The sequence below is a fragment of the Alexandromys fortis genome, unplaced genomic scaffold, assembly GCF_014885135.2.
Source record: "Alexandromys fortis isolate MF-2015 unplaced genomic scaffold, M_Fortis_MF-2015_v1.1 scaffold_4, whole genome shotgun sequence".
Taxonomy (NCBI): domain Eukaryota; kingdom Metazoa; phylum Chordata; class Mammalia; order Rodentia; family Cricetidae; genus Alexandromys; species Alexandromys fortis.
Genome location: NW_026067944.1, coordinates 21,820,616 through 21,836,674, shown reverse-complemented (window position 1 = coordinate 21,836,674; position 16,059 = coordinate 21,820,616). Strand labels below are relative to the sequence as shown.

At 37.4% G+C, this 16,059-nt stretch overlaps 1 protein-coding gene across 1 annotated transcript; it reads left to right on the top strand.

Moving 5' to 3' along the window:
• The first annotated feature begins 750 nt into the window (after nt 1-750).
• LOC126505697 (ATP synthase subunit e, mitochondrial) lies at nt 751-1,041 on the top strand. The gene has a single exon (XM_050148930.1). The coding sequence runs from the start codon at nt 760-762 to the stop codon at nt 973-975; it is 216 nt and encodes a 71-aa protein (XP_050004887.1). The 5' UTR covers nt 751-759; the 3' UTR covers nt 976-1,041.
• Nucleotides 1,042-16,059: the final 15,018 nt, after the last annotated feature.

Sequence of the window (16,059 nt, the reverse complement as noted above, 5' to 3'; positions counted from 1 at the left end):
AAAACATTGTCGCCAAGACCCCCACGCCAAACTACCCACTTCCATGTGGAGACAAGGAGCGGCACAGTGAATTTTAGTTTGTAAAATGGTAATTGAATTCACATTGTAGAACATCTCACTGGCTATGTACTTTCATGGAAAATATATTTGAAGGCAGCCACAAATATAGCAACCAAACATAGAGGGAAGTCTTAAATAAATACACACACACTTCTATACAAGTTCTGTTAAGAGGTTTAACTATGCTTTTGAATTGGATAATATCTAATTTTCATGAAACGTTGCTGATATTCTGAATTTGTGTCTCAATGTGCTGAACCATATCTATACAACTCACATTATTTTTTATCACTGGGAGAGCTGTGCAGTAATAGAAGTTCTGAGAATGTACCCTTTGCTTTGATGCAGGATAGAATTGCTTATGGAGTTTAGGAAAGGAATTGGGAATGCTTGCCTTTAGCCACAATTTGTTTCAAACTTATGCTTCTACTATAAGTAGATATAAAACTCATGAGTAGCATTGTGATCAATTATCTATGATACAAGCAACAGTCCAGTCTACAAGTGAGTCTTGAGATCACAGAGGAAATAGAACTGGATTTTGGCCCTGGAAACTCCAACAATGTTTACTGTATGCCTTTTCTTAAAGTGTTACAGATAGATAGAGGAACTGATGGTTCCCCTTGTCAACAAATAAGTTTTCTCCTTGTCAACAAATGATGTTACTGCCTGTTAAAAGGTTTAATTTTGACGGACAAGATGGTGCCCCCAGTTCAGGTCTCTCCGCTCATCAAGCTCGGCCGATACTCAGCCTTGGTCCTCGGCATGGCCTACGGTGCCAAGCGCTATAGTTACCTAAAGCCCCGGGCAGAGGAGGAGAGGAGGGTGGCAGCAGAGGAGAAGAAGAGACTAGATGAGCTGAAACGGATTGAAAGAGAACGGGCAGAAGCTCAAGACGACAGCATACTCAAGTGAAGCGCCAGTGAGCTTGCCTTTCTTAAGTCGCTGAGGATGAATAAAGCTTTGTCGTGCGAAAAAAAAAAAAAAGTTTAATTTTTTCAAGTAAAACAGCAAAAATCTATGCAGTTAAAGATTTACATTTGCACTATGCCTTGTGCACCTACATTCAACACAGACACACGCACACACACATAGACACTACACACCAAAAAAATCAGACTGACAAAAATAGCTCTATTTCTCCATGTTCTGCATGGCTACATAATTGTGTATGCATGTTAAATCTCACTGAAGTGAACACATAAATGGACATATTTTGCCTTACATAAATTATACAAGACAAAATTATGTAATTATGGCGAGCTTTTCAGGTAATGCAGTTATGCTGTGGTCTCCACTTTGGTTCTCATCCAAACCCTTCTTCTCTGTTATGATGCTGAACTTTTATTGGTGGACTTGCGTTGTCGCTGATTTGCCTTATCTTTGTTTCAAGCTAGCTCTGTTTCTTCTGGTTAAGGAACATCTCAACTACAGAGATTCCACTGACTCATAGCTATTTCAGCTAGTAACAGCCACAAAGAAAAATGTGGGAACATCGGGAGAACATTGAAATGCCTTTCCCTCATTCTGTCAAATACCTTTTTATTATGAGCATGGAATAAGAGAATCATTGCATATATTGCCAAGATTCCATTTTCAGCTTAATTTGAGGAAAAGTGTGATGGTTTCTAAGGAAAATAGACACTCTGGCAGCCATTATTTCTTGCTGTCTTTTGCTTTAGGTCACATAAAAATCACCTTGTGATTTATATTATTATGATAATAAACATTTTCCCTCAATCCAAATGAATGAATGCCATGAATACATTACTAAGAATAATTGTGCAGTCTCTCTGTTTTGAGACTCACATGGCTGGATGCAAGCTCCTTCAACTATTAAACTTATAAACGGTATAAAGAATATAATAGGGATATATATATATTCCTTTCTTCTAAACCTCAATATTTTTATACTAGAATTGGTAAGTTCTTTACTTGATCTGTTCTTTATTTCTCTTGCTGCTATTTTAAATAACCTTCTTACAGGCAGAACGTACTGGGGCTAGGAACAGCTGCTCTGCAGTCTCCAAATAAGAATGTCATGTTTAAAGACTCATGGTCTGTCAATTCCCAATCGTGCTTTCTCCAAACCAAATAATCCCAATTCCTTTAATCTTTAATCATGTTTCCAATTGCCTAGGCTTCTTCTTAAGCCCCCAAACTTGATATGAAATAGTTCTAACCATGTGTTTAGATCAGAGATTGCAATTCCCTTTGACTTTGATTAGAATCAGCTTCTCCAAGGAATACAAATACATTTCCCATGCCTCGTGACATAAGATAAATGTTTCTGAAAAGAACAGAGAGCTGCTCCATCACGCACCCAGCTGTTTTTTTTATTACCTAGAGTATAGCCAACAACAAATTAAATTAAGCATTGCCCACTATGTGTTATCTATGTGAGCATCATTTGGTGAGGTGAATTCACTATCTTTAATCCAAGATTTACTTTGCAAAACTGATGAGGCAAAGCTTTATTCTAGGAATATGTTTTTTCCTAGTGAATTTCATTCATATTCTTGGAAAAAATGAGAATTTTTAAGATAATTAAGATCACAGTGGTACTTTTCAATGTTTGCCTAAAACAAACCACGAGACGGTATTAGTGATAGGGTAAACATTGATTCGAAAGAAGTTGGTGCATGTTGTATGCACTTTGTTCTTCAACAGAAAAGTTCTCCAGGTTCTTTTGAATCATATAAAAAATCACATTGGGCTGAAAGTCAGCAACCTCAAGAAGGAAACTGTTGCTCAAAAGTCTGGATAAACTCAACTAACTTTTTAAACTTTTCTATCCAAACAAATTCTCCTATTTGGAAGGTTGGGGTTTTGTTTTGGGGTGTCTTTGTTTATTTGGTTCGTTGGCTTTTGGTGTATGTGTTTGTTCATTTTTTTACTTTTTCAATTCTAAAGCATGAATATTGAATTTTTAAAAAATTCTTTGCTATTATATTGAAATGTACTCACCTATAGATAACTATCATTCAATACTGAAGTTGATATTTTGATAATAATTGAAAGAAACAAAAAGTTTTGTAGGAAACTTTATATAAAGTTGCCAGTTACAGACAAATAGCTCTGCATAAACGGTATTATCCTGAAAATGCATAAACAAGTAGATAGTAAAAAGGCTGCATATCTAGAAAATAGAGAACAAAAAGTTTAAGCTAAAAATGGTTGTCTAAAATAGTTTGTGACTATTATATATAAAACCATTTTATAACTGAATTATTTAAATAAATAAGATATAATTGAAAATTATTATAATAATTACTTCAGATTAAAAGCAGTGCTGCTATTATAGACCATTCCTAATTATTATAATCACCTCTTAAACAACTACGACACCTAGGATTATTTAGATAGACTTGGTATTGTGAAGGTAAAGTCTTTGGCTGAGAAAATAGACCCTTTAGTTGTCTTCAGTGTCAGTGGTGATATTGTCTACAGTCCTGCACTTTATTTTATTGTTTTTCTTTCTTCTGTGACTTTTTTTCTAAGAATGTGTTTTGAAATATCTTTCCCTGGCTTGTTGTATTGGGGTATTCTGCTGTCTCTCTTCTATTAATTAAGAACTTATGACTTTTATTTGATCTTGGTGTTTCCCTTAAAGTTTTAAAAATATGTCTAAAAAGTAAACATTTAGCTAGCATGCTTACAATTCTAAGCAAAACAACTCCTGTGACTTGCTGGGCAGAAGGGCAATATGTCTTCCCAGGGATGCAGTGTGCCCATGCCCCTCCCAGAGATGGCTCAGTGAAAATGCACTTGTTCTCCACTGGGGTGTCAGAGGAAGCATGCTGCAGGGCCCAGCAACAGTGACAAAGCTGCTCTGGATCCCGGAGACTCAGAATGGTTGCACAGAGATGGAAACAAAATCCTCTGTCACCGCTGAGCCAACTCTTCCATTACAAATACCTTGGAACAAGGAAGGATGTCTCCTGAAAGGAAAAACTAAGTGAAAGGCAGTCAAATGGCCTCTATTAAAACTGCAGAGACCTAGAATCTTTGCTCCTGGAGAACCCTGAATCCTCACAGTCTCTGAGTCCAGACCAAGGAACTGTGTGCTGTGTCCAGGGTTGCCTTGTTCCAAATATGGAGCCTGTGTTATATCACTTCTCTCAAGACAAAGATTCCTGCTGCAGGGCATCTTAGGACCCAGACATTGCCTGTGTGTGTTATTTCTAGGCGTCACCAGTCATCACATGAACTCATCGCTGAGACTCCATCACTGTAATTCTGTCACCTATGTAACGGAAGTACGCTGACCTCCATTGGTAAATATGTAGCCAATTAAGAGCATTTTGTCTTAATGAAAGCTTAGTCCTCCTAAGTTTTGTCTTGTCTTTCTGTGCCTATAGTAACACGCCATTGATAAGTAAACTTACTCACAGTAATAGAATCGTATCATTTCCTTACATGGTATGCTTTAGATATGCAATGTTCCCTCAAAAGGCAGATGTAGATCCAATCATTGAGAAGCAATTGAATCAGTCACGAAGTTTCTGAACTAATAAATAGATTAACTCGCTAGATGAAGTCACAACATTGTGACATTATGAGGAGCAGAAACCTTCAGATGCGGGGCTTAGGGAGGAAGTAGGTTCCTGGGTAACATATTCTTGGGGACTATATGTTGTCTCTAGAGATTCTATGTCTTTCTGTCTCTGATTCTCTTCACCATGAGTCATGCAACCTCTGTCACATGCTCCAGCCACCTTGATATTCTGCCTTATACCATGATCAGAACATCAGAGCAAAGTGTTGATGTACTGAAACTCCTGAAACTAAGAGCAAAGTAAATCCTTCATCTAATGTGTTTCTCTCTGACACTTGTAGACATGAAACTCTGCATATCACGTGGTGGTGTACAGTATGTCATGTTCAATTTTTTTTCTTTCAACTTTGTGCTTTCCTTCCCACAGTTAACACAGTTGGGTCTTGCTTGTGAAAACAGTTTGGGCCATGTCTGCCTTTTGTTATCCCACTTATAGTCAACAGAGTTATTAAAGTTGTTACTGTCCTTTATTCCTTTCAAGCATTCTGTCAGACTGAGAGATTTGGCATTCTTGTCTTACCTGCTTCACTGGAATTTTGTTCACAATTCCTTATATTATTGTATTGTTGTATTTCAGACTCCAATGTGTGCGCACGATCTGTCTGGTTTGCATTATTATTAACCCACTTCATTTAGACTATGGGAGGGCTACAAACACACAACTCCACATGCCCTCTTTAGCCTAGTTGCTATTTTTGCTGGTTATTTTATCATATTATTTCAAATAGTTCTCTGTTTTAGGTATCTCGTAACATAATGTTCATTTTGCTTCAGTCAAATGCTTTTTTTTTTAAACAATAGAAACATTTTAAAAGAAAAACATTCTCTTTTTGTGTTTTCTTTCCTGTTTGCTTTTCAATCCAAGGTTTTCTCTGTTTAACAGACCTGGTTGCACTGAAGCTCACTTTGTAGACCAGGCGCCCTCAAACTCACAGAGATCCACCTGCCCCTGCCTCCTGAGTGCTGGGATTAAAGGCGTGTGCTACCCTGCTGCCCTCCCCCGAAACATAATCTCTTAAATAAAGCATCTGTGACCATTTCTAGGTTTCAACAGTCCTTCCTGGAATGTCTTTGTTTCATCTTCATTTCCAAAGGTATTTCTCTTGCTGATTAAAGGGTTCTACACTTGTATTATTTTCTTTGTCCCTGAAAGAAGCTCAGTCCATTGCACTCTGTGTAACAATGTTTTGCTTGAGAGTAATTGATGTTAGCATGACTACCCTCATACCTTAGGGTTCTTTTTCCTTTGATTGCTTCTAGGATCACATCTATATTTTTGGTTTTCACATTTACTGGAATCTTCACAGAATAAGCACTCCATCACCAGTGAGAATGGATAAGAGATGTCCCCAAAAGACTGAATCCAGGATATTTCCTGAAAGGCTTCAGTGCCAGGTCCAGTTTGTATTCTCATTTTATTTTCTAAAACTCCAACATGGGACAGGCAAGAAAGCAATGGTTTACAGATGTTAACGTGTGAACATGGCAGTCAGGACTTTGAAAACAGCCATGACACAATATTTTAACTATTCCTCCATGTCATTCTGTCCCGGGCAGCAAGTGACTTCATGTTTGGTGAGCAGGCAGTCCAAGCTGTACTTTTAGTAAATCACTAAAGAATCAAGAAATCAGTAACTAATAATTGTTCTTTCCCATGAAATTTCACTTCAACACACCTATGTTTGATTTTTTTTCTTTTCTGTCTTCCTTGAGATTTGCTGAGCTTCTTGGACTAACAGGTTTGCATTCTCCACATTTTAAATGACTGTTCTTTCAGATGCTTCTATGTTCTTCTTTTCAGTGTTTGCCAATTTTTTTTCTCTTTATTAGGATAAATCATTTTGGATAATCTCTATTAAGCCATCCCCAAGTTCATGGAACATTTTTTTTGCTATGGATTGCCTTTATGTAATGTTTAGTATGATATCGATGACATATTTGATTTCTAAAGGTTTTCAGTTCTAACATATATTGGTTATGTTCTATAGTTTTATTTCTTTGCTGAAGTTTTATTTCGTCACTTCTTTTTGTCCCTTTTTCCTGAACCCCCTTAATGTAGTTGTTCCAGCTATTTTGAACTCCTTGGTTTTTGCTACCCCAACCATCTGCAACTCAGAGTCCCTTGTCTCTTATTTCCTTCTTGGTCTCCATGCTGTTTCTTCCCTGCCCCATATTCTATGAGCATTGTGTTCCCTACAAACAAAATCTACCAGCCTTTCAAATTATTTTACATTCCATCTTCTCAAGCTAATAACTTTTCTAACTTTCTCATGGCTGTTAAATTTTAGAAAACACATTTAGATATTCCTTCATTTATGATCTTGACTCACCTTTTATTTAAAATCTGACTTTGGCTCTTAAGAGCTGAAAGAGTCTCTTGTCCTTTGGGTTTCTGTTTCTGTACTGTGTCACTATCTTTTTCCACGTAAACTCAACTTTAGAGTCACCTCTAAGTGCTGTTCTCCAGATCTGTCAAATTGTATATTTTCTCCTAAAATAGTCTGTCTTTCATTTCTCAAAAGGTTGTTAATTTTTCTAAGTTATTTATTTTTCAAATAATTTTTATATTTAAGTAAATTTTATTCATGAATACCAAGAATCTTATTGAAAATCAACCCTACTCATCACACTCTTACTCTATTAATGACAATGATTTCCCAGTATTTTCACAATATATGAATTTACCATGTTTCCACTCACTACCATATATATGTATCACCGGTTTTTTTTCTATTATGTTTTAATCCTATATTAAACAAGTTGAAATTTTAAGTATTCTTTTGTGGTCTTTTCAGACTCTAGGCCAATCTGTTGCTTATGCAGAGAAGGCATTTCTTCTGTCTAGTTAATAAGTTAACAACAGCTCTTCCATGTTATCCATTCCATATAATTAGCCCTTAACTTGTATCTGCAACAATTCAGATAGCATCTCTACTTACCAATGTGTGTGGCAATCATCCCCTACCAATTTATCTCTCCTGCTAGACGCCTGTCTCTAGTAGTAAGCAAATTCACTTTATTTCCACCTTATTGAGTTTTAATTCCTCAATAAGTATTTTATATAAAATTATGCTATCAGATAAGAAGCTTGAACTATATTCAGGATACAATGTATAAGAAAGGAAAATGAGATACGTTTCTGGATGTGCTTCATACATATGACATCTAGCAAAGTTAAGATTGTTAGCACCAAGTGAAAACCTGGCAATGGAGAATTTCTAGACATGAACGGAACTAAACTGTCATCTCTGTGTCTGGTCTGCACTCTTAGTTAAGGTATCTGACTCACTGGTAAACCACATTCTCATTCAAACACTGTAAAAGTGAGAGGAAAGCAGAAAAACTCCTCTGGCGGCATCATGGTCACTTTGTCCTCATGCCAAGAGTCTACAAAAAAGTATATATCGTGAGGTTGGAAAGGCTATGACAACTAAACACAAATCCTCTTGTGTTTCTTAGCAGCTGGAGGGCTTTCTCAAGTAGACTGACTCATGAAAGACTGGAACACTTTAGAGATGGTCCAGAAGATGATTAAAGAACTGGATGCTATGGCAGGCAGGAAGCGGAGAAAATACTCAACTCTAGAAGAAAAAGCCTGAGTCACTTAATCAAATCACTCTAAATACTCAGAGAGGTTTAAGTGACTGGTCACCAGCTGTTTTCAAACTTGGTGATGTACAGAATATTTGGCTTAAATCGTATTAGTTGGAATATGATCTTGTTTGGAATAATTTCATGTAAGAGCAATAAAAACCAAATTAATTTCCTCTCTGAAAAAAAAAGAGTATATCCTCCATATTTATTGAGTTCTATGTGATCCTACTAGGGGACATGGCCTGATGGAGCTGTCTCAAGGATTCACCTTAAAATTATCTACTTGGAAAACCTTCATTAGAGCAAATTTTACTTTCCTTGATGGTTGTTAGTTACCCCACATACAAAGTTCCTTACTCAATATTTTGCCTCTGTGAAAGATTTTGTTAGCACAATAGCAAGCTTACTATAGAATAGAGAGTTTGCCAGTGATACAGATTAAGATTTGCCTTTAGATAATCTGTACCATGAAGGCAGTTCCTCTCTGCACACAGGATAATAAGCATAAAATGTCATTATTGATATTTATAATATAGCATGCTTTGTTATGATAGCTTCTCTTTTTTAATTGAATACTTTGAACATTGGAATATTATCCCATTCTGTATAGTTTTAAATTACACAAAATGTAGGTATATTAAATGATTTTTATGTTTGAAAGGATTTTATATAAGATTCTGGAAAGAGTTTAATTAGATAACTTCTGAAAATAAGTGAAAAAATCCATAAATACTCACTCTGTCACATCTCTTCTTGCAAAAAAATGACAACAATAATCTCACTAGATTTAGCATCTAAAGTGGATGCTCCACTTAAAACATCATGTTCAAGGCATTAAGCAATTTGGAGGAAAATGGATTGAACTGGATAATATTATATTAAGTGAGGTAACCCAGGCTGAGAAAGACAAACACCACATGTTCCCTCTGACATGGAGATATTATCTTATGATTTTATGTGTGCGCAATCAGTGGAAGTGAGGTCAGGATGGACCATGAAGCTAGAAAAGGGGCTGTATTGGGGGAAACAATATTCTGAGGAAGCTAAGGTTGTGATGATCAGAGAACACATACAACATGAAGTGGAGGGGGACACAGGGGAAAAAGGGTATAAATGTAGGAGCTGGTTGGTGGAGCAAAGCAAGAGGGAAAGGTTGGGTGAAGGGAGAGCAAATGAAACAAATTATTAGGCAAATGCCATAAGAACACCTGTTACTGTAGTGGTTGACTATAAGGAAACCATGCTTTCCAAATACAACAGAGCAGGTACAAAAATCCATGCAAGCTCAAACCAAACAAAGCCCAGCACGGGGGAAAGAGTGTTTATGAACAAAGTTTTACCACTAGCAAAGGAATTCCTGGCAACTGATAGCAATTATCTTTAAAGAGTGTAACTCCTGGTGGGCCAACCTCTTTCTGGGGCAGGCCTGATTTTTGGGTAATACAAACTGAATTAGATGAGTTTAGTAGGGAAGAAAGGGTAAACCTGGAAGGACTTGGGGAATGCTAACTATGACCAAACTATATTGCACAACATTCTCAAAGAACTAGCGGGGAAGGGGATCACACACAAACACACACACACACACACACACACACACACACACACGCACACACATAGTGGGCAAGAACATGTAGACAGGTAGGGAGGAAGAGAGAGAAGGAGAAGTAAGCAGAGACAATGAGAGACAGGAGAATGGTTAAAATAGACTAAAATCAAAAAATAATAATACATAATAATAATTATGTAGTCTGTTGTATTATAAACCACAGTGGCCGGCTCCAACGTGTACTACAAGGGAGGCCCGTAAAGTGTCAAGACTGTGTGAAATCTCTTTCTGGGAGGCAACTTCCTCCTCTGGTGAGCACCAGGGCTTTAGTGTTTTATGCCTGGTGAAATTTTAATTCTCTGGAATCCTTCATTTCAACAGTTTGATTGATAGCAAAAGGAAAGGGCATACTTTCTTTAAAATGTGTCTGCTCCTGCCAGGCTTAGTAAAAGTACCATCCATAAAGAATGGTTTATTAAAGGAATTTTTAATATACCAACAAAAAAGCAGTCAAGTAGAAAAGTGTACATTCTTATTACATTGATTGATCGATTGATTGATTGATTGGGGGCACCTTACCCAGACCCACATGTAGAGGTCAGAGGACAATTCGTAGGAATCTATTCTCTCCTTCTATCATGAGTGTCCCCAGGGACTGAACTCAGGGTTTATAACTTGGCAACAAGTGCCTACCTGCTGAATCATCACCCGAGTTCAATTAGACATTCTTCATTTTCAAGGTATTATAATGGTTCTTGTTATAATAAAAGCATTATTTTGAAATAAAATATTGCAATTTCTCTTCACTTCATTTTCTATTTAAATCATTGAGTTAAAATTATTTTTGCTAAGAAATCATAAATAAAATCATATAATAAACTAAAGCAGCATAAATAGTATTTTTGCACTGACTCTGCCTCCAGCAGGTATGTACCTATGCAACCCAAGGGAGCACTATTTACATGGAGTTTAGGGAGGGGTTTCCTGCCAGCTGTTGTTTCTGCCCTGGGTAAGCACCAATCATCTGTAGAAATCAAACATGTCTTCTTGAAGCATAACCAAACTATTGTTAGTACAAGCTTACTTACTAACCTAGGGGCTTTAATATCACAGAGCAAACCTAAAGCTCCAACCTGGACTTTTTCTTGGCTTAATGCAGAACATGAGTGAAGGGCATTTGAACATCCTCCTCTTTACCTAAGATCATTAGTGAAGCTCGACAGAAATACTCTGCCTGCTTAGTCTAAATCAAATTCTGCCAGCAGTTAATAATCAGGTAGTATCTTACCATGTATTTCCTTGAGGATTCATTTTCTCTATCATAAAATAATAATAATGATAAAATAAATAACTTAAAAACACAGCAGCTTATAATCTACTGACATTTATTCAATTTACCTCGTCCTCACCCCACTAATTATTCTCACTTTAATTCTCTGCATTTTTTTCCCAGTCAAATTCTTCAGAAATGGTTTGTTTTGATTCAACTGTGGTTAGGGATTCTTATGACAAAATTCTGAGAGACCTCCTGAATCTTGGTAAAGGGTGGATGGAATCTTACAATTGCAAATAAATTCCTGTTTTATTTGATTGTTTAAAGCTGCTCCCTCTGTGATTTGTAGAGCTGAGGCTGGGAGACGGATAAGAGGCTTGATTTCCCAAAAGAGTAGAGATAATAAGGGCTGAATTTTGTGGAATTCAGTATCCTAACACAATGTTGGTTTAGGCGCTGTGAGAAGATTGTATCTAGGAAGACAGACATCTGCGTCTAACTAGATAGCACCATGCATCTGGACCATGAATAAACAATGTTTCTCAACCTGGCTATTGCTGGCTGCATCAATAAAGGGCTGTCAGTGATAAGAAAAATCATTCTCTGACACCTATTGGCCAACAGTGTCCCCCAAATAGGGCAGATGTAATCTACTTGGAGAGCAGTTCCATTCACGGGCTGTCTTACAGATGAAATAGAAAAATAATTGTAGCAAGAATTTTTTTTTCAAGACAGTGTGTGTGCGTGCACACACACACACACAGGGAGGAATGTGGTGAGAGGGTGATAGGTGAGAAGGAGGTAGGGAGGGAAGAGGAGAGAGAGGAGACAGAGACACACACACCGAGAGAAAGACATCTGTATAGACAACTAACCTGTTTCTTGTGCTTCTCGGTCAGCTCCTGAGCTTCGTTCAAACAAGGTAGGGTCTGAGACATTCAGCCTTGCATGGGACCTCTATATAACACCCCAGCCTCTCAAGGCTCAGGATCACTGTGAAAGAGGGGGTAGAAAGATTAGATTCAAGGTTGTGGATGACTGCAAGGTAACGCTGTTTTCCAGGCACAAGGCAGTTGTATATATGAATTCACAGAGGTTTATAGTTTACAGATGATCTTGCGTGCTCAAGCAAGGAGAAGCACGAAGAGAGGAGGGGGTGTGAAGTCCTACCCCTAACTAAGGAGCTACTGACAATTAATGGCTACTCAGAGCCCAGGGTCAAGTTTTGGTTAAGGATGTGACCCTGGTATGTAGGCTACAATCTAATACATAGCCCCATACCCAAAAGAATATGGGCAATACAAATTGAACTTGACAGTTTTAAAAAACTGGGAATGGGAGGTTGAATGTAGGAAGAGTTGGGAAAGGTGGGTAAATATATTAAATGAACTATCAAAGAACTAATAAAACAATTTTTTTTTTAAAAATCACACAGCCAACTGAAAATCTTCCAGCACCAGTTACTCACCACTTCTGGAACCGCGTTTTAAACGCCAATGTTTCTCTAGGTGAACAATATATTCTGCCTTTAGCAGACATTTTCATCTTTGTTAACTGTAGTTGTTTCTGGCAAAGCCCAAGGAACAGAGCTTTGAGAATACAAAGAGGGGAAGAAAGAGCAGAACTAGGTTTGTTGCTGCCTAAGGGGACATTCTAAGAGCCAGGGTCGGGAGGGGCAGGGGAGTGCTGCAAGGCTCTACCAGCTCAAATTGCACACTCAAAGTGTAATTTTATACAAAATGTCACACCTAATCTCGTTTTTTTTCTTTTTTTTAAGTCTGGAAAATTACTATTTTCTAAGCTTGAGAATAAAATATCTTTATCTTTCTTTGTGCATAATAGTGAGCTTGAAACAAAAATTAAACCTAGCCTTTGTTAAATGTTGTTTTAGGAATAGGGAGATCTTTAATTGAATAAGATATAAGAAACTGTCATCCAAATTTAAATCAAGCATGAATGGAAATGAAAAAATAAAAATTACTCAAGATTAAAAGCACTGAAATTCATCTTGAAGCAGCACACAACCCCTTTTATTGGCTGCTGTAAACCTCTCCTTGTTGACTGCAATAAGCCAGGGAACACTGGATCTGGGGTCTTGTAAAGACTCCTCTAACATAGGTTGTCTGAACACATGAAGAACCAAAGTGAGATTGAGTTTATAGGATTTTCCCAAATCTTCAACTCTTTGCCATGGCTGAATTCTAGCTGTGATCTAGGTTTTCCTGACTCTCAAGTCATATGAGGTCCCCACCCGATACAAGGAGAAGAGATAAACTTTACTCACACTTTGGGATGCCTCTCTACTAGGACATAGTTCTAAATAAGCAAATTTGTGCAGATAAACTAACTAAAGTTGGTTTTGTCCTATTGCCTAATCATTAGGACGCCAGATTGTGGTAGACATATGCTTTCTGACTACAAGTAACATCTAGACTAGAAGGTATGAAAGAGAGTCCTTAAAAATTGTGATGGAGATGCTGAAGTGTAGCTCTTCACAGTTGATGGCTTCTGGTAGGATGGTCGGGTGGGGAGGACTGAGTCATCTTTAAGGGGATGGCCTCTGGGAGCTTGACCATGCTCCAATGAGCATATAAGCAACACAAATTATACTTGCTATATTGTTTCTTTTGGGGACAGTGGTGCGAGTGCGGGAGGGCGGACCCGGGAGGAATGGGAAGTGAATATGATCAGAGTGCATTGTATGAACTTCCCAAGTAATTAATATAAATATTATGTTGGGGTGTTAAACTTTAGCTGCTTAAAAAAAAACAGTTGAATTGTAAATCAGTTCCTTCTCCACTCATATTGATCTGACTGTTTAAGCATTCAATGAAACACATGTTTAGATTTCAAGCAAGGAGCTGGTTTATAGCCGAAATGGCAAAGCATAGTCTCTAAAGGCCTTCAGGAAGACTAGGGCAAGCCTTGCTGTGCTTTCAAGGTGATGAGAAGAGGAGATGAGAGAAGCCATCTGTGAGAAGCGTGGAGAATGCTCATCTGCAGTATCGGGGACTCCAGCCTTCCCTTTCTGCTTTCGCCTTGCATCTGGGCCAGGGGCTAGGTTGTTCTTCTGTTTTACACAACGCAATAGGAGCAGAGAATGGACATTAAACTTGGACTTCAGAGAACGAATTGCTAAAGATATTGAGCATGTGCTGAGGTATTTCTTGGTCATTTTTATTTCTTTTTTTGAGATCTCTCTATTCAGATCTGTAAGACTTTTTTTTTTTTAAATTGGGTTGCTTGTTTTCTTGACTCTGTTTCTGAGTTCTTTGTGCATCCTGGATATCAATCTTCAACCACAGGGAGAGCTGGAAAAGGCCACTCTATGGACTTCCTCTTCACTCAAGTGATTGTTTCCTGGCTATACAGAGCTTTTAAGTTTTATGAGCACACATTTGTCAATTCTAGATCTCAGTTCTTGGGCAAATAGATTCCTATTCAGCAAGTACTCTCCTGCATACTTTCTGAACAGGGGTGACTCTGAAAGGAGGTTCAGAAGAAGTGGGGCGTGAACAAGATCAGATACATTTTTTTAAAATTCTCTAAGAATTAATAAAAAAATGTTGATGAAAGATGAAAATATAGTGAAGCTGGAGATAAGGTTACCACTGTAAAGTCTGGACCTCTCAGTGTACACTAAATAAAAACACTAAAAAGGGGAAAGAAAGTCCACCAGCATATGGAAAATACAAGGAAGTTTATTCTAGCCTAGATTTTAAGTGGCTAAAATAATAATAATCTCTATGTTGGGCCTCTACCAAACATTGTCTGATTTGGAAGAGAAATGACCATAAAAATTATTCTTGTAACCGTTATACTCCTGAGTCATAGAATAAGAAAACAAAAATTTCTGATATGAATATTTTCAACTTCAGCTGTACAGCATTCCCATAAGAATAAAAATGTGTTTCCAATGCAATTACAAAATATGAGGAAACAGTGTATCACGAATGAGACAGAACTCACAACAAAGATGTCTATTTCCAGTAATAACAGAAAATAGAAGAGCATAAAAGAGATCTTAAGTCAATATGGTTAAGGTGATTAGTAAGAAAAAGAATGAAACTTACAGACAAAAGTTAAAATGATACAGATGCATGAAAAGTAAAACATACTGGTAACTAGAGAGATGGGCATATTTATTTACCAAATAAAATAAAGGTAGTTATGGGATAGGTAGACAAGATAGCATAACATTCCTCCAGTCCTTATGTATTTGAAAACTATTTAATAAAATGCTGTGAAAATGCACATTAATTAGAATGGCTAGATGCTAAGTGGGAAGCTTGATGTGAGGCTATGTCTCTGGGAATTTTTCAGAGAAGCTACCCATGAAATATCACCAATATGACTGTTGAATCAAGACTTGAACAAGGAGGACACCAATAAGCATGCTAGCACAGAAGAGGAAAACTCATGGGGCCTCACTTCTAGACAAAGGATACAGACAACCGAGAAATGCTAAGATCGGGAGAAATAATTTTTCCTACAGAGAGTATCCAAATATGTCAGCCCTGAAATAAGACAAGTAACATTATAGAGCGAAGCAAATTGTGCTAATATATTTAGGAATGTGTTTGCTTATATTAGGAATATATATATGTATATATATCGACAATTAAAGAAATAGAGGTCATGATTTAAGAGAGAGCAAGGAGCAGTAACATGGGGAGAGTTAGAAAGAGGAAAAGAAGGGAGAAAATAATGTTATTATATTATAATTTCAAAAAATCATCTAGAGGAAAACAACTATGTAATATGGACAAGTGTAGGGCCCTGGTCTCCCTTATTCCTGGGGTGCATTGGCGGGGACAGTTTGTTATTTGTTAACTAAGCTTCCTGTGTGTTTCCGTGCTATCCCTGCCCCACCTGGTGATTTAGTTGCAGGCAATCTTCTCCATTGTTAACTAAGTTTCCTGTGTGTTTATTTCCCACCTCCCTGGGTGGTGAGATCTTTGTGCTGCAGTTAGGTAGAAAAGGGCTTCCCCAAGTCTGAATAAACGGCATTCGCTTGATCTCCTA

Coding starts and splice junctions, on each gene's coding strand:
- LOC126505697 (XM_050148930.1), top strand. CDS start 760: ATGGTGCCCCCAGTTCAGGTCTCTCCGCTCATCAAGCTCGGCCGATAC.